General features: G+C 42.9%; 1 protein-coding gene across 1 annotated transcript in view; it reads right to left on the bottom strand.

Moving 5' to 3' along the window:
* The window catches only part of ankfy1 (ankyrin repeat and FYVE domain containing 1), a 66,158-nt gene that overhangs the window by 3,904 nt on the left and 39,247 nt on the right, over positions 1 to 23,007 (bottom strand). Inside the window, exons 12-24 of the mRNA XM_080210447.1 lie at positions 21,222 to 21,444; positions 20,557 to 20,655; positions 20,072 to 20,225; positions 19,668 to 19,836; positions 16,961 to 17,079; positions 15,939 to 16,095; positions 14,046 to 14,246; positions 11,273 to 11,449; positions 9,758 to 9,905; positions 7,533 to 7,623; positions 6,826 to 6,950; positions 5,609 to 5,755; positions 732 to 822 (exon numbers count right to left, since the gene is read on the bottom strand). Of these exons, the coding sequence (XP_080066573.1) occupies positions 732 to 822; positions 5,609 to 5,755; positions 6,826 to 6,950; positions 7,533 to 7,623; positions 9,758 to 9,905; positions 11,273 to 11,449; positions 14,046 to 14,246; positions 15,939 to 16,095; positions 16,961 to 17,079; positions 19,668 to 19,836; positions 20,072 to 20,225; positions 20,557 to 20,655; positions 21,222 to 21,444 (1,901 nt within the window). The remainder of the gene's footprint in view (positions 1 to 731; positions 823 to 5,608; positions 5,756 to 6,825; positions 6,951 to 7,532; positions 7,624 to 9,757; positions 9,906 to 11,272; positions 11,450 to 14,045; positions 14,247 to 15,938; positions 16,096 to 16,960; positions 17,080 to 19,667; positions 19,837 to 20,071; positions 20,226 to 20,556; positions 20,656 to 21,221; positions 21,445 to 23,007) is intronic.

Below are 23,007 nucleotides of genomic sequence, written 5' to 3'. Positions count from 1 at the left end.
ACAAAAGAACGTTCTCTGTAAGAATCTGTTCAAATCTTGCATTTATGTAGCTTCTTTCTCAACCTCAAAATCCAAAAGCACTTTACAGCTAATGAAGCTCTTTGACATGCTGTACTGTAGGGACCACAGCAGTCAATTTGCACACAGCAAGCTCCCACAGCAATGAGAAATAATCAGATAAGCTATTTTAGTTAAATTGGTTGAGGGGTGAATATTAGTAAGCACACTGGGAGAAAACCAGATTTTCTTCAAAAGTAGTGCCCTATTAAGTTCACTAAAAAAAAAGGAAAGGCGGAACTTAGTTTAACATTCCCTCCAGAAGGGTACACCCCAGATGGTGAGGCACACCCTCGCGCTATACTGGAGTGTCAGGCTGGCTTATAATGCTCAGGTACCAGGAATTCATGACCTATCACTCAGAAGCAAGGCCACCCAAAGAGCCACAAGTGACACTCAAGCTCTTGACTGTACTGGTTTTAATTTGAAGGAAAACAGAGGGCAAACTTCAATGTTTCTGCACTGGGTGAACATATAAACTTGAGGTTTGAGAAACTTTATGATAGCCAGTTATCACAGAACCATCACATTGCCTGGAGCTTGTGCCGATCTGTTTAAAATGGATGTTGAGCAAGTTATAAAACAAAAAAGGAAATTTCAGCATCAATTTTAGTCTTTGTATTGTTAAACTCAAGACAAACAAACTGCATTGCAGATCACAAAAAGCAACTCACCAATGGTGTTTCCGCATAGTGACTCCAAATTTGGAGATGCACTCAAAGCAGTTGGAGCCCTCACACCATGGAGGCTCCTTGGACAGCATGTCTGAAACAATCAGTGACACAACTAGGATTAAAATCAGTCTTCCTAGGATTCTGGAAGTTGCTGGACAATCAGATACGACAAGTTTAAGACAGCAGTCATACACATTCACATCTCTTTTCCCTAAAGAAATCGTTTATGTTATCAGATTCACAGGATGCATTGAATAGAGATGCTCGCAACTTCCTTCCTTCCACAGGACAGCAGAGAGAGAAAGAAAAGAAAATGCAACAGTCACCAAACTGCCACAGTGCAAGAGCAACAGCGACACTCAGCACCAGCACAAAAGAAAAAAATCAAGTCCTATTGAAAGGATTTATTTGCAGGGATGGGATAGAGTCTGGGGAATCGAACTCCCACTGTCTCATTGTGCATGCAGTTCATTTGGAAATATCTTTGTTCAGTGCACAATAAACTCAAATCAGAGAATGCACGGTTTGCACAATATTGGGGCTTCCTTCACGTACTGGCACAACTTTAAAACATCAGCCCACCTGCACAGTTTGAGCCACACACTTGTAGGTGCAGGTGCAATCCATACTGTTTTGGGGCTGAATTCTACACTAGTCAGATTTACTGATTAACATTGGAGCAGGACAGACTACAAGGCCAAGCTGCACCACATTGCTTACAGAATCACAGAATTTCTACAGTGCAAAAGAGGCCATTTCAGCCCATCGAGTCTGCACCGAGCATTTCACCAGGGCCCTCTCCCCTGCCCTATCCCCGTAAGGATGTGAAGATAAGAACATAAAAAATAGGAGCAGGAGTAGACCAACTAGCCCTTCGAGCCTGCCCCGCCATTCAATAAGATCATGGCTGATCTGTCGTGGCTCAGTTCCACATTCCCGCCCTCTCCCCGTAACCCTTAATTCCCTCTCTGATCAAAAACCCATCAACCCGCGTCTTAAAAATATTTAGCGAGGCAGCCTCCACCACCTCAATGGGCAGAGAATTCCAGAGATTCACCACCCTTTGAGTGAAGTTCCTCCTCAACTCTGTTCTAAACCGCCCCCCCCCCCCCCCCCCCCCCCCCTTTATCTTGAGGCTATGCCCTCTAGTCCTACTGTCCTTTGAGCGGGAAGAGTCTCTCCACCTCTATCCTATCCATCCCATTCATCATCTTATACGTCTCAATGAGATCTCCCCTCATTCTTCTAAACTCTAACCAGTACAAGCCTAATCTATTCAGCCTCTCCTCGTAGCTCAACCCCCTCAACTCCAGAATCAGCCTAGTAAACCTCCTCTGCACTCCCTCCAAGGCCAAAATATCCTTGCGTAAGTACGGCGCCCAAAACTGCACACAGTACTCCAGCTGCGGCCTTACCAATGCCCTATACAGCCGCAGCAAGACCTCCCTACTTTTATATTCAATCCCCCTCGCGATGAAGGCCAGCATCCCATTCGCCTTCCTGACCACCTGCTGCACCTGCAAGCTGGGTTTTTGCGACTCGTGCACAAGGACCCCGAGGTCCCTCTGCACCGTCGCTTGCTGCAGTTTTTCTCCACGTAAGTAATAATCCTTCCTACCATTATTCCTACCAAAGTGGACCACCTCGCACTTGCCAACATTAAATTCCATTTGCCATTTCCTGGCCCATTCGCCCAGCCTATCTATCTAGATCCTTCTGTAGACTCTCCACACCCTCCGCACAATTTGCCTTTCCACCAATTTTGGTGTCATCGGCAAATTTCGGCACCCTACACTCGGTTCCCTCCTCCAGATCATCCATATAAATGATAAATAGCTGAGGCCCCAGCACCGACCCCTGGGGCACTCCACTAGTCACCATCCGCCAATCCGAATAGCACCCATTGACCCCCACTCTCTGCCTCCTATTTGACAACCAGTCCTCTATCCACGCTAACACCCTATCCCCAACTCCCTGCCCCCTGACCTTCTGTAATAACCTCTTGTGAGGTACCTTGTCAAACGCCTTCTGAAAATCCAGGAAGACCACATCCACCGGCTCTCCTCTATCCACCGCCCTGGACACATCCTCATAGAACTCCAGTACATTTGTCAGACACGACTTCCCTTTAAGGAAACCGTGCTGCATCTGCTCTATCAAGCAGTTCCCCTCAAGATGCCTCGCTATTTCCTCCTTGATGACGGATTCTAACATTTTACCTACAACAGACGTTAAACTAACAGGCCTATAATTCCCCGCCTTTTGCCTGGCACCCTTCTTAAACAACGGCGTAACATTAGCCGCTTTCCAATCTTCCGGCACTTCCCCGGAATCCAGCGACGTCTGGAAAATAACCACCGAGGCATCCGCTATCACCTCCGCCATTTCTTTCAGGACCCTCGGATGCATTCCATCCGGTCCTGGGGTCTTGTCCACAATCAGCCCCTCAGTCTGTCGAGCACCGCCTCTCTAGTAACAGTAATGTCATCGAGACCCTCCAGTCCTACCACCTTTCCATCGCTAACATCCGGCAAATTATTCACGTCCTCCTCCGTGAAGACCGAAACAAAAAAGTTATTCAAGACCTCAACCATATCCCCATCCCCTACCACGAAGTCCCCCTTCTCATCCTCTGAGGGACCAACGTTCACCCTAGCCAGCTTCCTTTTTATATATTTATAAAAACTCTTGCTATCTTTTTTATATTAAGCACTAGCCCAGCTTTATAGTTTCTCCTACCCTTCTTTGTCAATCTTTGTTGACATTTAAACCTCTCCCAATCCTCTTCTCGCCACTACTCTTTGCTACTCTAAATGCCTCCGCTTTTAGTTTAACACTTTCCTTCACCTCCTTCGTTATCCATGGCTTATTATCTCTCCTCCTACGGTCCTTTTTGACCATCGGAATAAATTTCTGCTGAGCACCAAGAAAGATCTCCTTAAAGATCCTCCACTGCTCCTCAGCAGACCTACCTTCCAACGCGCTCCCCCAGTCCACATTCGCCAATTCTTCTCTCATCCTACCGTACTCCCCTCTGTTCAAACAAAGGACGCGTGTCCGGGAACCCATGCTGCCGTTGGACTGGGGTAAACACAGTAAGAAGTCCAACAGGTTTATTTGGTAGCAAACACCACTAGTTTTCAGAGCGCTGCTCCTCCTGATTCGGCCTCTGATCTTCAGGTAAACGTTCTTCATGACATACGACAGCGCAGAGTTGCCGAGTGGAAACTGATAGCTGAGTTCCACACGCGTGAGCACAGCCTCAACAGGAACCTTGGGTTTATGTCACACTATCTGTAACCCCCATGACTTGCCTGGGCTTGTAAGAACATAAGAAATAGGAGCAGTAGGCCATCTAGCCCTTCGAGCCTGCCCCGCCGTTCAGTATCATGGCTGAAGCATCTCACTGTCCTGACTGGAGACAATACACACCTCTAACCTATGCTTAATGCTATCTCCACTCATCGTCTGCACCTTTAAAGACTTGATTAACTGTTTCTGCATTCCGATCAGTATTCTGTTTCCAATGGGGGTACCATAAGCATAGACATGGGTCAAGGGTGGAGGAAGAAAAGCACATTGTTAAAATAGCAGCACGGGCTCGTTGGGCCTGTTTCCCCTGCTGTGTTGTTCTTTGTGTGTGTTTATATGCTCTGTTTGTCATCAGAACTCCCCACTCACCTAATGAGAGCAAAGCCCCAAAAGCTAGTGGCATTTACTGCCAAGTAAACCTGTTGGACTTTAACCTGGTGTTGAGACACTTCTGGTTATCCCCATAACCCCATACATTTATCATGGCTGATCCATCCAGCCTACACATCTTGGAACACGAAGGGCCAAATGATTATGTCCAATCCCCCAACCTGCACATTTTTGGAGTGTGGGAGGAAACCAACCCAGACACAGGGAGAATGTGCAAACCCCAGAGTCACCCAGGGCCAAAATTGAACCCAGATCCCTGGCACTGAGGGAGCAGTGCTAACGACTTCAGTTTTTTTTTTGCAATGAGAACAGTTACTTATTGCAGATACCTCTGGAGAATCCTTTTGGCCCATTAAATCCATCATTTATATTGAAAGCAAAACCCAAGAATTTCTATCTATTCTGACTGAACCACAAAGGTCGTTCCTGGTTCGATCCTAGCCTTAGAATTCACTGATTTCAACCAGCCGAACGTTAGGATTCCTACACGGCCGTCCTGATGAGGAAGGGGGAGATGAAAAATCACGTACGGACCCTGACTAGAAGGAATCAGAGAGAGTGGTGACAAAGGATCAAATTCAACAGCGATCCCCCACTCCCGAACAGCTGCACAATTATTCACTTCTACCTTGCCCCACGCTAGTGGAACGTGCCTCTCAAGCTATCTAACCAATTGGCTCTATCCAAGTGGAGAGAGATTTGTAGCAAAAGCCGCAAGCTTTCGGGATGGCCTGTCCCTTTGTCATGTGGCTAGGAGCCACCTGATGAAGGGGCAGGCTGTCCCGAAAGCTTGTGACTTTTGCTACAGATAAACCTGTTTGGACTTTAAACTGTTGTGGGATTTCTTTGTTTTACTACAGTCCAACGCCAGCATCTCCACATCAATGGAGAGAGATGCCAATGGTCCTCTGGTGAATTAGCTGGACAAATTATTAAGTGGTAAGTCACCTCGTCTGCAGACCAACACCCTCCCTTAAAAATACAAAAAGATTGGAGATAATGCACTTTCACTCGTGTTTAGTTTCAGTATTAATGATCAGAGGAGGTACCTCCCCTTACATTGGGGCAGAAATCCAATTTTACATGGGGAGGTTGTTACACGAACTTAGGAAACAAACAGCGGTGGGCTATAAACTGGCTGGCAGTCTGAATTAAGCAATGATCGAAGAGATTACCTAGAAGTCGGAAGAGTAGCTGTTTCGTGGCCACCTGATAATTGAATATGTTGGTCCCCTGGTTGTTGTTGACTCCTAGTCGGGCTCCAGCTCGCACAATAGCTCGACATAGGTTAGCATTTCCCTTCATGTAAGCCAACAGCAGGACTGCCAGGAAAACAAGCCACAGGTTAAACCACAAACAAGACTGGGACTCAATTTCTATTAATTCAAATTGGTTTAGTTTTAAACTAAAGCCACAAGCATATTTTCCCAAGGAATGTGAAGACCAAAGTTCAGTCAAACTCTTGAGTCAGCATTCAATCAGGTTACAGCTGATGTGTACTTGGATACTTTGATTGAGCCTGCCACTTCTAGGCACTGCATTCCAGACCCCAACGACATGACAACATTTCTCAATGTATTTGCCAAATCACTTCAAATCTGTGCTTCTTGTTCCTGACCCTTTTACAAGAACAGTTTTTGCCCTATCTACTCTACCCACGCCCCCTCATGATTTTGACCAAATCTCCTCTTCAAGGAAAACAGTCCCAATTTCTCCAATCTTTCCACATAACCGAACTTTCTCATCCCTGGAACCATACTTGCAAACCTTTTCCGCACTCCCTCCAGTGTGCTCATACCCTTCCTAAAGTGTGGCACCCAGGATTGTATCCAATATTCCAACCGAGGTCTAACTGGTGTCTTATACAAAGTTCAGCATACCCTCCTTGCTGTTAACCACAGTTTATAAAACCTAGGATGCTGTATGCTTTATTAGCTGCTCTCTAGCTGTCCTGGCACCTTTAATGACTTGTACACAGATACCCAGTCTGTCTGCTCCTGTACATTTCAGAGTTGCACCTTTTGTTTTATACCATGTTCGTTCTTCCTACTAAAATGAACCAGCTCACACATCTGTGCATTGAATTTCATCTGCCACCTATCTGCCCACTCCATCAACTTGTCTATGTCCTTTTTGTGGACACCCCCCACCACCACTCCCCCCCCCCCCCCCCCCCCCCAAAGTTTACCATGCATTTTTAAACATTAAATGCATGTGTAAAAGAAACTTGCTGCTTTTGAAAAAAATGAATCAGAGTCTCTGCATCTTTAGGCAGCAGTTACCACAGACTCAGAACAGAATGCAGGAGCCAATAAACTGTTTGCATAAAAACGTTGACTTAACAACAGTTTCTTTTCCAAGGAGTTGAGCAAGGAGCAAGTTGAGCGTCTACCTGTGTTCCCTTCGGAATCCGGCTTATCTAACGGATAATCATGCATACATTCCAAGAAGAGCTCAAAGATGGTTGCTGCATTTTCCTTCCCATAATGTCCCAGAACATGCATAGGCGACTGGCCCCTGTGAACAGCAAGAACAATTCAAATACAAAACAGTGTACGGCACAATTTTGTACAGATAGAGAAGGAGCCTTTAGCTTAGAATTTATTGATAACGATATCAGGCTAACGATTCTGTAGAATATTTCCTGGTCTGCCAATTAATTGGTTAAAATGGAAAATTGTTCATTTTTCATCCTAGTAATAAATTCAAAGCTCTTGCCATATACTGTCCACATACTGTCAAGGCTCAATGAGGCACCAGAGGTATTTTATCCACGTGCCAAATCTACTCAATTTTATCTAATATTATCAAAGGTTTTCTGTGCAGTTACTTCAGCAACACTTGCACAAGTTCCTAAGCCAGGCCATTAACAAAATACCCAACATTGCCAATTAAAAAGGTTTTTAAAAAATGATATACACACAAGGGACTGAAGTTAAAAGCTCCAACTTGGTCACATTGTTTAGGAAGTAACCGAGTATAAAAGGTTCATAATTTGGATTACAGCACTGATGAAATTATGTCCAAAACATTAATCTGAAAATAACACCCAAGATAAAGCTGGAAATTTAATCATATGCAAGGCTGAGGTAATCATACCTTAGATTGAAGACTTCGGCATCAACACTGCATTCGGTTAGGAGTACACGCACCACATTGAGGCGTCCGTGCATCACTGCTAAGTGAAGAGCTGAAAAGCAAACGGTGAAGATTAGTGAACCAGTCAGTCAACAGAAAGCATCGACACATCCAAGAATCAAAAGTAGTTCAGCCTCTGCTATATTTTATTTGTAAAACACTCAGCCTCACACGGTCTTGTTTGTCACCATCATGACTGCTTTTAAAACGTCAGTGACTTGCCTGCTTTAAAAGCCCACCTGACAGCTGATGTGATGAATGGATTAGTGGGTCTGATAGCACCAAGATGTTGGACACATCAGTTTTTCCAATATGCACCAGCTATCTGCCCTGCACCAAGCTCAGTAACCTCAAACCAGCTTTCTTCCAGTTAGCACCAATCACTTTTAGAATAACAACGAAGAGGGGGAGAGAAGTCTGACTGAGTTAAACCATAGCAGCATCAGTCGATAGTGACTGCAGCGTGATACCGAGCCTTTGAGAAATATTCTATTCTCCACAATCAAGAACATTGGGCCCTCAGCTACCCAACCTTAAAGTGTGTAACATTTCAAAGTTGGTTCACCTTGAAGCAAAAGGTCACCATGCTATGAATCTGACTGCCTAAGGATAACAATTTATGAAGCATTGCAAACTTCGATTTAGACTCTATGTGTAGCTTCTTTAAAGTTCAGCTATCGCCAGGAGACAGGTGTTGTTTTATTCTGGTTCTTAATCCTACATGAATGCCAGTAATCCAGTAACATCCTTGCTGCTACATTCAATCTGACGAGCCACAAATCTCACCATCAACATCCCCACCATAAAGCCTGCATGCAACCAAATTCACAGCTCAGCACCTTTCCTATACTAATCGCTCTAGCCTTTTGCACTACAGAACTTACTTCGATATGTTCTTTATCTGCTAAACCGTATTCTGAACGTTCTTTAACTGCTGCGCCACCACCTACCTCTGACCAAGGCCCATTATTCTAGCCCCCAAAGCCTGTTGTCTACGGCACACTAAACATTACCCCTCTCCCCCGCATCATTCAGCTGCTCCGTTCTGTTACAATACAGGTTTGCCAAAAGATGCAATACCCAATTAGGACACCTCACCTCCACCCACAATAAAACCAAGCAGATCCACAGGACCATTCCCAATTCATACCTCAAGGGTATTGCAGCTTAGAAGATCCTGCTAAGGCAAAGCACATCTCCCCAAAGTGAGATTGAATAACTGTCTGGTAACTAAAGCTGTTTCAAATTTCCCACAGGGGCTCAGTACATGCTCATTTCTTCCATGCTGCACACTGGTTCAGTCGCTCCAACATAACCGAGCCCCACAGCAGATCTCTGTGCTTCCCATTCCCGATGTGGAGATGCTGGCATTGGATTGGGGTAAACACAGTTAAGTCGTCTCACAACACCAAGTTAAAGTCCGACAAGTTTATTTGATAGTAAACCCACAAGCTTTTGGGGTTTGCCCCTTTGTCAGGTGAGTGGAGAGTTCTGACAAATTCACCTGACGAAGGGGCAAACCCCAAAAGCTTGTGGGTTTACTATCAAATAAACTTGGACTTTAACCTGGTGTTGAGAGACTTCTTACTCTGTTCTTCCCATTCCCAACAGCTCTTTGAATTTTATTAGATCAATATTGCTTGCTTCTCAGGATTTCAGTTTTTTGAAAACTGAACCAACACTTAGTTGCAAGTACATCTTAAAACCTCATCTCCATGAAGTAGGGGGGAATAAAACAAATAGAAATGTTACCAAATGAATAAATCTGAAGTGGGAAATCATAATTGTACAAATTTGAGATTCAGCAACAGCCATTAACACCAAATATATCTTTTCTTTTCCCCCAATTCTGTCCTCACGTATCCCCGACTTCCTTCGATCCATAACTGGCAGCTGTGCCTTCAGGTATTCAGCTCCAAAGGTCTAAGCCCCTCTCTCCTTCAAGATATTCCCTTAAAATGAACCATCCATCAACTGTCTTAACAGGTCCTTCTCTGGCTAGCGTGCCAAATCTAAGACACTACTCCTGAGAAATGCTTTGGTGTCTTTTATGCATTAACAGTGCCATAGAAAAAGCAACAGGTAAGTTTTTTATAAGAGTGGAATTTAGAAAATGATTTAGAAAACTGTAGCTAAAATCCAGTTCACAAATGTGACTACTTGTCATTTGTTGCAAAGTCTCCTACCATTGTTCCCATTCTCATCAACAGCAGAAAACTCCACACCATTCTCCAGGAGCACAGAGCAGATAGTTGGCAAGTCCTGCTGAGATGCCAGATGGAGCGCAGTCTGACGGTGTTTCGTCAGCTCATTCACCTTGGCCCCTGCAAGCAGCTGGAACACAGGGAAAGCTTACTGAAATAAGACAGCAACAACAAATCAAAACTGCACTTGTAACTAGCAACAGTAGAACAAAGAAAAGTAAATTAAAATATAGACTCAGTTCTGGCCACATTTGATACAAGAATGAATGTTTTGCAACAAAAAAGGATCTCTGATCGATATAATTGCCTATATCAATGATACACACGCAGCAAGGGGAAACTGTTACTTAACATCTGGGACAACATAGTAGAAGCTAAATCCTGAATTTCCCTGGACACCCGCAGTTCTCCGGACTTGTTGGTCCCACCCTTTCCCGGAAAGAATGTTGGCCCTGAACTATTTCCTTTTGAAATGACTCCCACTGCTGATGTGGATCTTCTTGCAATTAGCTTCACTTTGACCAGATCCCGTCTTCTCTTATTAAAATTGGCCTTCCCCCAACTTAGAAACCATATTTTCAGCCTGTCTTTATCCTTTTCCATAACTATTAAATCATACAAAGCTATGATCACTGTCCCAAAATGCTCCCTAACTTCTGTCATCTGCTCAGCGTAATTCCATAAAATTAGGTCTCGGACCACCCTGTCCTCCCTTACGTGAGGCTCACAAAGCCCCCCTTCTAAGCCTGTCACACTTTTTGGGGGGTGGGGTGGGGTGGGGGGGGGGGGGGGAGACACAGTTAAAATCTCCTACTCACCCTATTAATTTTACTCTTCTGAGGTTTGTTTACATATCTGCTTTACTATCATCCCCCATTTGGGGGCATGGTGGTGGAATGGTCAGCATTACTGCCTCATAATTCCAGGAACCTGGGTTTGAATCCAGCCTAGCGTAGATGTGTGGAGTTTGCACGTTCTCCCTGTGTCGATGTGGGTTTCCTGCGAATGCTCCGCTTTCCTCCCACACTCCAAAGACGTGCAGCTTCTGCAGCCAAACTGGTGCACTCCTTTGGACCCCACCAGCAAGATTGGGGGGGGGGGGGGGGGGGGGGCCCCAGTCCAGAACCCTCAGGCACATATTATGAAGTCCCTCCAGTGATCCATTGTGCCCACCCAAGGCAAAAGGAGGTCAACGAGGAGGAAGGAGCACACTCCCCGCAACATGATTGCCTCCAAGTTCCATCCACAGAGTCCTTTTGCTCCCCATTAACTCTGCTACAGCAGAAATGGTTGCAAGTCTCCAAACTCAAAAACTAGTCCCAGCATCAACTTTGCTCCCTCTCACAGATGGGTCAAGAACATCCAAGCCTCATGTGGCAGCTATAAAGTCACCAACTTAATTTAAAAAAACTTCTTAAAAATGTTTTTGGTGAAACAGGATCGAGATATAATGCAACAGGGCAAAACTCAACGTACATCAATTGCATTTGCACTTACCAGATTCCGGACTATTATCTCAGAGCCTGCTTGTACTGCCAGATGCAATGGTGTAAGCTTAGATGCATCCTGCACTCGTGAATTCACATTAGCCTGCACGCTGATCAGGAAAAGAACACTCTCGATATCAGAATTCTGTACAGCAATGTGAAGAAAGTTCCTCCCTTTATTGTCAACCTGAGGACAAATGAACAAAGCAAACCATAACTAAACAATCCATTGCATATACGTCACATTGCACCTCTGCACTGTAGCCTTTGTGCCAGTCGATGGACATTATAGCACCAATACTGATCATTGAATATACAGCACAGAAAAGGGCTATCCAGTTCAACCTGTTGTTCTTTACAAACCACCTTTCTTCCTTCCTCATTTATCAGCAGAACCTTTATTTCCTTCTCCTGGATATACTTACCTAGTTTTTCCTCAATGCATCTATGCTATTCTTCAACCACTCCCTGTAGTAGTGTCCCACATTCTCACTACTGATTCAGTTTGTGAATTCCTCATTTGATTTCTTGGGGGCGACTGCAAACCGAAGTCCACTAGTTTCATGCATTCTGACAAGTGGAAATACTCTGTCTACCCTAAAAACCTGAATACATCTCCTTTAGCAGCTTATTTTCAAGAAAGAAATCCAAGCCTATTCACACTTCTCCCAGTAGGATCATCCTTATAGATCAGTTTTTGCACTCTCCATTTTACAATTTTGCAATCCAAACTGTACAAAGTATGTTCTAGCCAAGTTTCAATGGAGATTAATTCTTGCTAGAAATAAACATGAGAAATTAGTTGGCTTTGTTAGTAAAAGAAAGGCCTCATTGCTATTTTTAGTGATCTGTATTTGAACTCCAAAAATACTCTGCCTCTGTATCTCATTGAGATCAAAGTAACATGTCTCTTATTAAAATTCAATAACTCGTGTTGAAATTCCTTCATCAATGTGTGTTCTACTAGTTTATTAATATTGTCTAACTTGTTGCAGCCCTCTTCAATATCAACTGTCTCCCACCCCTCTCCACATTTGACACCATCTGCAGATTTAGATACATTTTCTGAATTTGAAAGTCAAAATTATATTCTTTAATAACAGTGGTTGCAGCACTTCCCATCTACTGTCACTCAAATAGCCACCCTTTACTCCTAGTCTCTTGCTCTTGGCTTTGCAGTCAGATGGCTGCTTGCCCTGACTCTGCATGCTCTGTTCTTATTCACGTGCCTCTCGTGGCAACTTTTCAAAGGTCATTTGAAAATCTAGATTAATGAGCCCTTTGTCTACTCTCTCTTACCTCTTCAAGAATTCAAGAGGTTGGTCAAACGCCATTCTCTCCTTTTGAAATCCATGCTGTCTACTCATTTTCAGGTTTCTATATAATTTATTTTTCCTTCAGTTGGCATTCCATTATTTTTTCCCAGCACTGACGTGAAGCTGACTTGTCTATTGTTTCCTGGATATGATCTGTCCCCTTTAAGCGTAGTTGTAACCTTCGCTGTCTGGCAGTTATCTGACACTACACCTTTTCTAAAAAATTAGACATGTAACAGTGCACCTACACTCAATTCTTAAAAAAAATGCACAGATGCAACCTATCTAGACCAGAGATTTTGGCATCTGAACTGAGTCAGGTCATTTACTATTCTTCACCATTTTAAACACGGGTTATATTATTTCTCAGGTTTTCCAACGTTGTTCTGCCCCATTTACCTCCCTGTGAAACACTGAAGCAAGTTTATGCCATTTTGTATCACTATTTCAGTGAATTCATCCTATCCACCCTTTAGTTTACCAACTTGGATAATGTATTATTTTGTTTAATACTTTTGCTAAGTTCATGGTGTCTTTTCCTTCAGACTTCTCTAATACCTTTATATTCTCTTGTTTTTCCTCTCCTTTCTACCCGCCTCAATTTTTTCCTCATTATTCATCCACAGTGACTCATTGGTCTTGCTCTTTCCAAGTAATATATTTTTCCTGGACTTGGAACACTTTAAAAATGCTTCCTATTACATGATGTATTTGTCCATTTTATTTTCTCCAAATTCTATTCTCAGCCCTCAATTTTTCCCCCCACTGAATCCATTACCTGATCTTTTTCATGTTCACGTCCTTCTCAATTCTTAGTTTAAACTATATATTATGGTCACTATTACTTCTATGCTCCCTTACTTCTGATCTGCATTCCCCATTACTAGATCAAGGAATGCTGTTAAGCTGTAATCTCTCACTCGAATAAGCCTTTAGGAATGGCTTGTGTCAGGTGTTCCTCAAGAGGCAATTCTTCACAGCAACATTGTGGCCTTAGACAGGCTAACAATTTTGTGCCCAGCCATGCCACACTTAAGGGCAGTTTTCATACTGTACGCCGGGTACAGACTGAACCACCCAGAACACCTAAGGAAACCCAATAGTCTGGTCTGATTCAAACCTAGGTTAATAGGATGAAAGCATTGCACCAATGCCTAATGATACCCTTATTAGGTTTCAAGAAGCTTATAATTCTGTTTAGAAGATTTACTTTCATCACTTGGCTAATAGAACTTGGTTAGACAGAAAACTGCTTCAAATATCAAGCAGGCTGAGTAGTTTGATAGTGAAGTGATCGGTTTTCAATTCCATACCTAGTTACTCCAGCTAAAGTTTCCAAACCTGAACTCAAAATCTCAAGCAGCCAATAACCCGTAGCCACCAGGCAGGTCAATGCCTTTTCCAAAGATACAAAATGATTGGGACCTTCGTAATTAGTAACGTGTGAATGTACATCTTTGCTCTTGCCTGTTCAGCTGCTCCTGGTTCCCGTTTCAGGATTGATTCTGCAGCTTTGTTATTCTTGTAAGTCATTGCACAGGCAAAAGGGGTCAGCCCCTGACGATCCCGGACATTTAACCGGATATCAGGATGCGAGATCAAAAGTTGAATTATAACACTGTGTTGGTTGCTAATGGCAACATGGATCGGTGTCCTTCCCTCTGCATCCTGGTAAAATTAAAAAGAAAAGTTATTTAGACCATAGAACACTACAGCACAAACAGGCCCTTTGGCCCACAAGTTGCACCGATCACATCCATACCTACCAGGCCATAGAACTCTAACTCCCAATCCCATTAAATCCCATGTACTCATCCAGAAGTCTTTCTAAAAGACCCCAGCTAGTTCGCCTCTACCACCACCGACGGCAGCTGATTCCACTCACTCACCACCCTGAGTGAAAAACTTACCCGACATTTCCTCTGTACCTGCTCCCCAGCACCTTAAACCTGCGTCCTCTCGTAGCGACCATTTCAGCCCTGGGAAACAGCCTCCGAGAATCCACCCTATCTATTCCTCTCAACATTTTATAAACCTCTTCGAACACAAATGATCAATTGCATTAATATAGGATGAGCATTCATGTCAATCTGTTCTCATCAGCTTCACACAAGCTACCAGGCTGCAAGTCAATACGCACTGCACCATCAGAACGTCAATTGACTGTAGTCGTAAAATATTCAGGACCAACCTCAAATAATGTTTAAAATGCCAAAGTGCTGCAGACATTAACACTAGCTTCCACAACTACAGTCAGCATCTAAAAATCAGAAACCCTACAGTGCAGGTGGTGGCCATTTGGCCCATCAAAGCTGTACTAACTTTCCAACAGAGCATCTTACCCAGGCCCATCCCATGCTCTATTCCCATAACCCCACACATTTACCTCACTAATTCACCTAACCTATACACCTTGAGGTACTAACAGACAACTTAGCATGGCCAATCCACCTAACCTGAACATCTTTGGGCTGTTGTAAGAAACCCAAGCGCACACAGAGGAAACCCATCCAGATCCTAATGTTAAACGCCCAGTGCTGGTCCGCTGATACATCGCCCAAACGGCCATTCAACTGGGACTTGGACAATGAGCATCACCACATCACAGCTCAATGAAAAAAAATCACAGGATTGCTGCATTTTGGAGATCATAGTCCCAAATTCAGAGCTGAGGAAACAAAATGCTGGAGCATGCTCCATTGGCCAGACAGAGCCTCTGGAGAGGAACAAAGAGTTAATGCTTCAGGTTGCACAGCGATCAAAACCGCTGCTCTCTTGGGAACTAACTGAAACGTCAACTCGCTCTCCACAGCTGATGCCCGATTTGCCGAGTTTATCTAACACGAACAGTGTTTTGTTTTTCCTTCAAAGCTCAACTTCATCTTTACCAGATATCTGCCCAGCAATTTCTCTAGCAAAGGGATCAAGAGCAAGCATCCTCCTGTCCCGAGCCCAGGCACCCGATGGAGCGGCCGGTCAAAGTTCAGATCTTCTGGTTTGTGTCAGTGCTACATTAGGAGATATTTCACTGATGCTATTTTCATCTAACATTCTACATTAGCAATATTCCCAAAATGTGAAATTCATGATGGTATTTGTGAAAAATGTAACAGCGTTAAAAAAGTTAAACATTTTATTTAGAAACCAACAAGCTTGTGTATTTTGGACCCTTCCCTATTTTTCTCTGACCCTCTATTTTCCTCACCCAGAGGTTAACTGGGAAAAGACGAACAATTGAGTAATAGCACCATAATAGCGCAAGGGCAGAAACAGCAAATTACCATACTATTTAAATCCAACTTAATGTATTAAAATAGTCACACCAAATCTGCTCGAACTGTATCAGGCACTGTCACTGACCTGAGTGTTTACATTGGCACCAAACTCCAGAAGGCACTGCACCACTTCTTCAAGGCCCCAGCTTGCTGCCATGTGTAATGGTGTCTGCCCATCATGCGCCTCCTCATCACCTTCACCATTGGGGCCTGGTCGTCTGGGACTGTTCCCATCACACCCACTGGAAATTAAAAGGGAAAGGGTCGTTGCAGCAATACTCAGCACGTGCAGCATCTGACTGGAGAATCATACCTAAAGCTTTCTTTGTTTATCACTGTATAAATACCACATCATTCCTTCATCAGGTTCCTCTTATCCTCGAAAATTAAAGTCCAGCTATTGGACAACTATAGAATCCCTACGGTGCAGAAAGCCATTCAGCCCATCAGGTTTGCTTCAACTGAAAGAGCATCCCACCACATCTCCGTAACCTCTCACATTTACCATGGCTAATCCACCTAACCTACACATCTTTAAATGCACATTGGTCACAGAATGTTTGGAAATAGCAGAGGGATTTCTCAATTTTCTACAGTAGAGGAAATTTTGGTGTAATGTAAAAATGAGTTCAAGTAACTTGTCAGAATTTTATAAATCTTTTATACCAAAATGGACATTATGCCATATTTAAACATGTGTTCTGGTGTATGTTTTTAAGAAACTCTGGCAAGTTTGTTTCTCTTGCAGATGTAGGGTATTCATATTTGAATATCGTCAGTCACAGATTCCCAAATGAAACAGCAGAAAGCAAAGGCAGCATCACCACAATCTGTCTGCCAGAGTAACCAACTGCACAGCAATGCTGATGCGGGTGCAAGGAGGCAGGGTCGTCTTAAAAGAGCATTGGAGGCCACTGCCAAAGAGCAGAATGTATAAAAATATTGTAAGATGGCAACTGGGAAATTTTTAGGACTTGTCAGAACATTATTGTAAACTTCAAAAGTTCTTTTGACAAATTAAGTTTTGAAAAGGAGGTCTTAACAAATATGGTACAATTTTGTAAATAATTCAGATGGCAGTTTTTAAAAGGATATCACAATCCACACCTGCGAATGAGGAAGCAGCCAGTATTTTCATTGTTTTCATCAATAGCGCGATGTAACAGGGTCTGCAGGCATCCCCCAGGTCCAGCACCCCAACATGTCGCATCACAGCCATGTCTCACCTGAAATTAAGCAGAGTTTCCAGTTTAAGGTGAAGTTCGTAATATTGCAAATAGGAACACAAAGTCCGTCAGCCCCTCAAACTTGTCCCGTCATTAAATGACGATCACAGTTGATCTGAAATCTAACTTAGTGTAAAACAAATCCAGCCTGTCCAATCTTTCTTCAAGACAATCTGCTTATTCCAAGAATCAATCTCTTAAACCTCCTCTGAACCGCCTCCAGTGCGTTTTATGTTAAGGCAAAGTACAATTTCTAATCTTTTTCAGTGCTGCAAAGAAGGGATTTTAGTATCAGGGCACAGAATAATGGTACATCAAAACTATACATGAAGTATGCAACACTACATAGTTAGTGGAGCTACATGCCAAAGCACTTTATCCACAAGCCTACATGTTCATAGTTTTGCACGTACTTGGGAGTTTGACTAAACACGTGCAGAGCCCAGTCCATAAGAACATAAGAAATAGGAGCAGGAGTAGGCCATCTAGCCCCTCGAGCCTGCCCCACCATTCAATAAGATCATGGCTGATCTGTCGTGGCTCAGTTCCACATTCCCGCCCTCTCCCTCTCAGTCCAGCGCCAATGAAATACAGGAGATTATTTTTCTCCCATCAAGCGAGACAAGGATGCTTCTATACGGACCTAAAACTTGCCTACTTTCCAAAGGCCTATAAAATAGACAAATGCCAGCTAAAGTTGACCTTAATATCAATATAGAGAAAAAAAAACAAAGAACTCCATTAAGGTAGGAATACTGAGCTGGATGAAGTAATCTGGATAGTGCAAGTAATATATTGGTGTTTATAGACAAGGATGGAAAGATCAGACCAGGATTCATCACTCTCTCCAACACCTGGCAGTCAAGGCCACTAAACTAAACATTTTCTCCTTTGTGGCTGAAACATGGGAAGATCACCAAAACGATGCTGATGAAAACCCAATCCTTCAACAGATGCCTCAGAAGGGTCCTTAGGATACACTGGCCAAATACTACCAATAATATTACGTATGGGAAGAGAGAAAACAAGACCCAATAGACCTCCAAATCAAAGAGGTGGAAGTGGAATTGTAAGGCCATACTCAAAGCAGCCATGGAATATAACAAAATTCTCCCATGGAACCCACAAGCCAGACCAAGAAACACCTGGAGGCATGATAGAAAACAAAAGACAAGAGCCAAAGGCTATACATGGTAACAACTGAAGAGCTTAGCCCAAGACAGGATTAGATGGAGAGAACGTGCCCACGGCCTACGCTCCATTAAAGGAGAGAAATGGCTAAGAATAAAGATTCTGATTTGGTAGTTTGGAATGAGGCTCCAACAACCCAATGTCCAAACATGGCTCAGACTACAAGTCTTTTGAGTTTTACTGCACTCCATATAGATTTAGCCAATTGATTATGATTTACAATTCCAATATGGAGGGTTTTACATTACAAGTGAGCTGTTGGCTATTTTGCCATTTGCTTTTCATCTCTCCCCATGTCTTGCAGCCACCAACACAATAGGTGGTATGTCACAGTGCTGGCTATCCTCCAGTACCTAACCGAAGCCAGTTATGGGGCTGAGATGGTATTGATTGTACATTAACACAGATTCCATTTGTTGCTGGCCAAGCATTTTGAACAATGCAGGTCTGCAAATCTAGCAAACTGAAGTTAAATTATAATCCCAGAACTTGTTTACATGTAATTCAATACACATTAATTTGTGCATTTGCTGGTCTTGAACTCCTACTCAATACAGTGTCACCAAGGCCAACAGAAGTAAATAACTAAGACATTTGAAAGCAACAAAGCTTCATATAACACATCACTAATACACAAAAATGTACTGTTAAAAAAAATCACCTCCATCATTATGCAACTTGCTTCAGTTAGTTTCACTCACTTTTGGGTTAGAAATTGTGGCTTGAAGCTTCAGACTGAACATACATTTCAAACTGGGTCTGTGCTGAGAATATTATAATGTTAGAAGAGTTACCCTGCTTACAGGTGGAAATTAATGCTGCATTGGGAAATCTGATGCACTTTCAGATTACTAAAGAGGTTTCATCTACTTTGTCACATCTAGAATTCTGGCTCCGTTACAATCTGCTCAATTTTATTCTAGTTAATACTCAGGAGTAAAGCACCCTGAACTTTCCTAAAGTCCACTGACAGAAAATGACTGCGATTGAAAGTGATCTTGGTTCCTCTTGGGACAGAGAAGAGGAAGATAGGAGAGAACAAGGCTGATGATGGCGCACACATTAGAATACAAATTAGTAACTAAAGATGACCGTTTTGCACTATAAAAACTCTACACAAATCTAAAAATCTTTAACAAGCAAAATCTGCAGTATGACATTGCAGGATTGTGCAAGATAGAATTAACGATGGGTTTCCCCATTCCTGACAGGGGAAGTCTTGAGATTGATACATCTATTTTAGTGACTAAAGGCTGAGATGGAGATGGAGATGGAGATAGTGATAATTTACACAAGACCTTGTTTCCTAAATTGTGCTTTAAAATCTTTCTCCAACTGCTTTGTTGCATGGGCCTGAAGCTATGAAAAGGACTCAACTCACTGCTGAGTACACTCACCAAAGTGGAGGCTATGTCCTCAAGTCCATTCTCCAGGGCTAGCCACAGTGGTGCATTTCCCTTCTCATCTGGCACCGTCATATCTGCACCACGGGTACAAAGGGCATCAACCACTAGTGGAAGCTGGTTCTTGATGGCCAGCTGCAGAGCTGTCTCACTGTCACAGGTCCTGTCACAGATAAAAAAAGAAACATCAAACCACTGAAAGAGGAAAGGAAAAGAATGAATTAACGAGATAGCAATTAACCTGAAGATGGCCAAATGGAAATGCATTTAAGGGTGAAAAATATCCAAGGATATCAGAATAAGAATGAAAAATTCACAGTACTAGCCTTTTAGCTTGTGCAAAATCACATTTAAAAAGGATCTTTGCAACTTACATACACTGAATGTATCTCACTTACCGAACATTGATATCAGCCTGGTGCTCGAGGAGAAAGAGGGCACTCTTACTGTCCTGCCTCTGGATTGCCATGTGTAGTAGAGTCTGACCGCCAGACATGCAGTCATTAATGGCAGCCCCTGAACCCAGCAGCTGTGCTGCGATTGTGTGCATGCCTGTAGGAAGAGTGTAATCAGTGCCGAGGTTAACCTTTCCCCACTTCAGGGCACGTTGCAGAGCGAGAAAAAAACCATGACATTTAAAATTTAACCTTCTGATTTCTTACTATACTTCTCCAAATACCCTGTGAATTGACTGATACAGATGAAAAGCATGGCACATGTTAATAAGGACAGAGGTAGCATGTTTCTTCATAAAGTAACCCCAGATTTATCAAGTTTTTTTCATGACATTAGCCTCTCTCTCTCTACAGCAGCTTTACCCCAGCATATAAAAACACCCATTTCAGAATATCACGACAGCAAACAAAAACGTGTTCACAGTTACCTGTCCACAGAGCCAGCCCAAGGACTGTCTGATCGCTTGAATCTTTGAGGCTGAAGTCAGGAATGATTTGCAGGTTACTAGCAGCATGAAGTGCGTTGGCTGAGTTGATTTAAAAAAAAGGACATAATTACTTTCCTTCATCTCAGTTTTCCAGAGCAAGAAGTCACGTTCAATTATGATTATTACAAATGATTAGATACAAAGCACAGCACAGGAACTGTCTGCCAGACCTTGGAGTATACAGAGACCTCCCACTTCAATAGCGTTACACAATAATTTTCCAGAGGCATTCTCTGGAATACATAGATAATGGTAATGTTTTGGAACCAAAAGTCCAAATTAATTTTGAATTATTAATTTGTTTTTCTATGGTAAGTTCATAATATTTCAATGAACTACAGAAAAAAAGTCAGCGATGACTTGATTTAAATGATCAATTCTAATGTATCAAAGCGCTAATACTTCACAAAAGTTAAAAACATTTAATCAGTCGTCAAGTCACTTGTAAAGCTTTTGCTAAATTCCATGGGGAGGGAAGATGGAGGAGAAGGAATCTGGACTTCAAGTTTTGTCCCACAATCTGTTCAAGCCATGTTAATTTGACTCCATACAAATTACAATTCATTAATGTGCAATAGCGCTCAGAGGGAGGAGTAAACACTCACCTTTCTGCTCCAGTATCACAGTCACCACATCTGGATGATTGTATGCTATTGCCATGTGAAGTGGTGTCTGCAAGTACAGACCCTCCGAGGAGTCTTGCGACACACCTGCACCAACAGAAAGCTGTCGTTTGGTTTGGATGTTGGGGTTTGCTCCATGCTGCAGTAGTTCTACAGTGAGATTTGCCAGGCCACGACGGCAGGCTGTGTGAAGTGGAGTTTCACCCTAAATAGAACAGAGAGAAGAACACTGCGGTCAGATTTACCACGGATGCAACAAGACTTTCCTCTGGCAAAGCAGCGTTAGAGCATCTTTGTGCTACGCAGAACTCAATGTGTGATAAACAACGTTTGGGCCTTTTAACCTAAGAAATGCAGCAATGCGACAGTTTAATTTTTGGTATACAAAAGATTTCTACAAACTGCTAGTGTCAACCCATCCCCTCACAGGCAAGTTCTATTTGTGCCGAAAAGATACAGAAATTTCATGGGCTGATTACATCACAGGAGTCAGCCAGTTTATATCTTTAGGAAATGGTTATCCAATTAGGCCTGATCCTGGGCAGGCTCCCCAAACTCCTCCCAACTCTTCCTGATCAAGTATATATCTAGTTTCCTTTTGAAGAACACTATGAATCCTACAAAAAGTATATGCTTTTACATCATTTTCAAGCAGCACATTCCAAATCAAAATTATATTAAAAATCTCAATGGTCTCCTAGTTAGAACAAAGAACAACAGCACAGAAACAGGCCCTTTGGCTCAATAGTTGCATTAAATCTGTGCACTCTGGTTAATGATGCATCTGTCACCAGAAATAATTTTACTCATCTACTTCACAAAAAGCCCGTCAAATTGTGACTATTTCTTGAAATCTACCCCCTTATTTTTCTCTGCTTGGAGGAAAACAGTCTTGGCTTCTCTCATCTTCACATCACTGATACTGTTCTAGTAAACATCCTTTGCAGAAGCAGACAATATTGCATTGACACAGTAGGGAATGGCATATTGTTGGAAGGGTTGCTCTGTAAATAATTGCAGCTGCTGGAAAATTCAAGCTACAAACCGTGAATCAGTTAAAACTGGAGAGATGGGCTGGGGCCTAAAGAATAGCCAAACAATGGGGTCAATGTCAAAACAATTAAAGATAGAAAGTATGCAATACATAAAAACAATTCTACACATCTGGACAGGCTGACATTCTTTTCCTCAATTTGACTTTTACTTACTAAAGCAAGCTATAGGCCCAGAGTTGCAGTTGTGTGTCCATGGCCAGGATTCAAGTCCAACTCTTCCAATCCAATCCACACATTCAATGTAATTGATAAAAAAAAATCAGGGACAAAACCTTCAATTAGGGCAGAAGGGAAATTGGCCAAAGTCAATTTCAGATTGGCCAAAATCACAAACCAAATCATAAGAGTTCCTACAGTACAGGAGGCAGCCATTGGGCTCATCAAGTCAGCAACAACTCAAAGCATCTTACCCTAGTCCCTGCTCTAACCCTGTACATATACCGTGGCTAAGCCCCCTAACCTACACATCTTTTGGACATTAAGGGACAATTTAGCATGACCAATCCACCTAACTTGCACATCTTTGGAGTGTGGGAGGAAACCAGAGCACTGGGAGGAAACACACGCAGATATGGAGAACATGCAGACTCCACACTGTCACCCAATGCCAGAATTGAACCCAGGTCCTTGGAGCTGAGGGACATCAGTGCTAACCACTGTACTGCCCAATCTTAGGCCTCTTCTGTCTGACTACTTCAACACGCTATGTAGTC

Source organism: Carcharhinus amblyrhynchos, chromosome 23, assembly GCF_965287045.1.
Source record: "Carcharhinus amblyrhynchos chromosome 23, sCarAmb.v2.hapA, whole genome shotgun sequence".
Classification (NCBI taxonomy): domain Eukaryota; kingdom Metazoa; phylum Chordata; class Chondrichthyes; order Carcharhiniformes; family Carcharhinidae; genus Carcharhinus; species Carcharhinus amblyrhynchos.
This window is presented reverse-complemented; position numbering and strand designations above follow the sequence as displayed.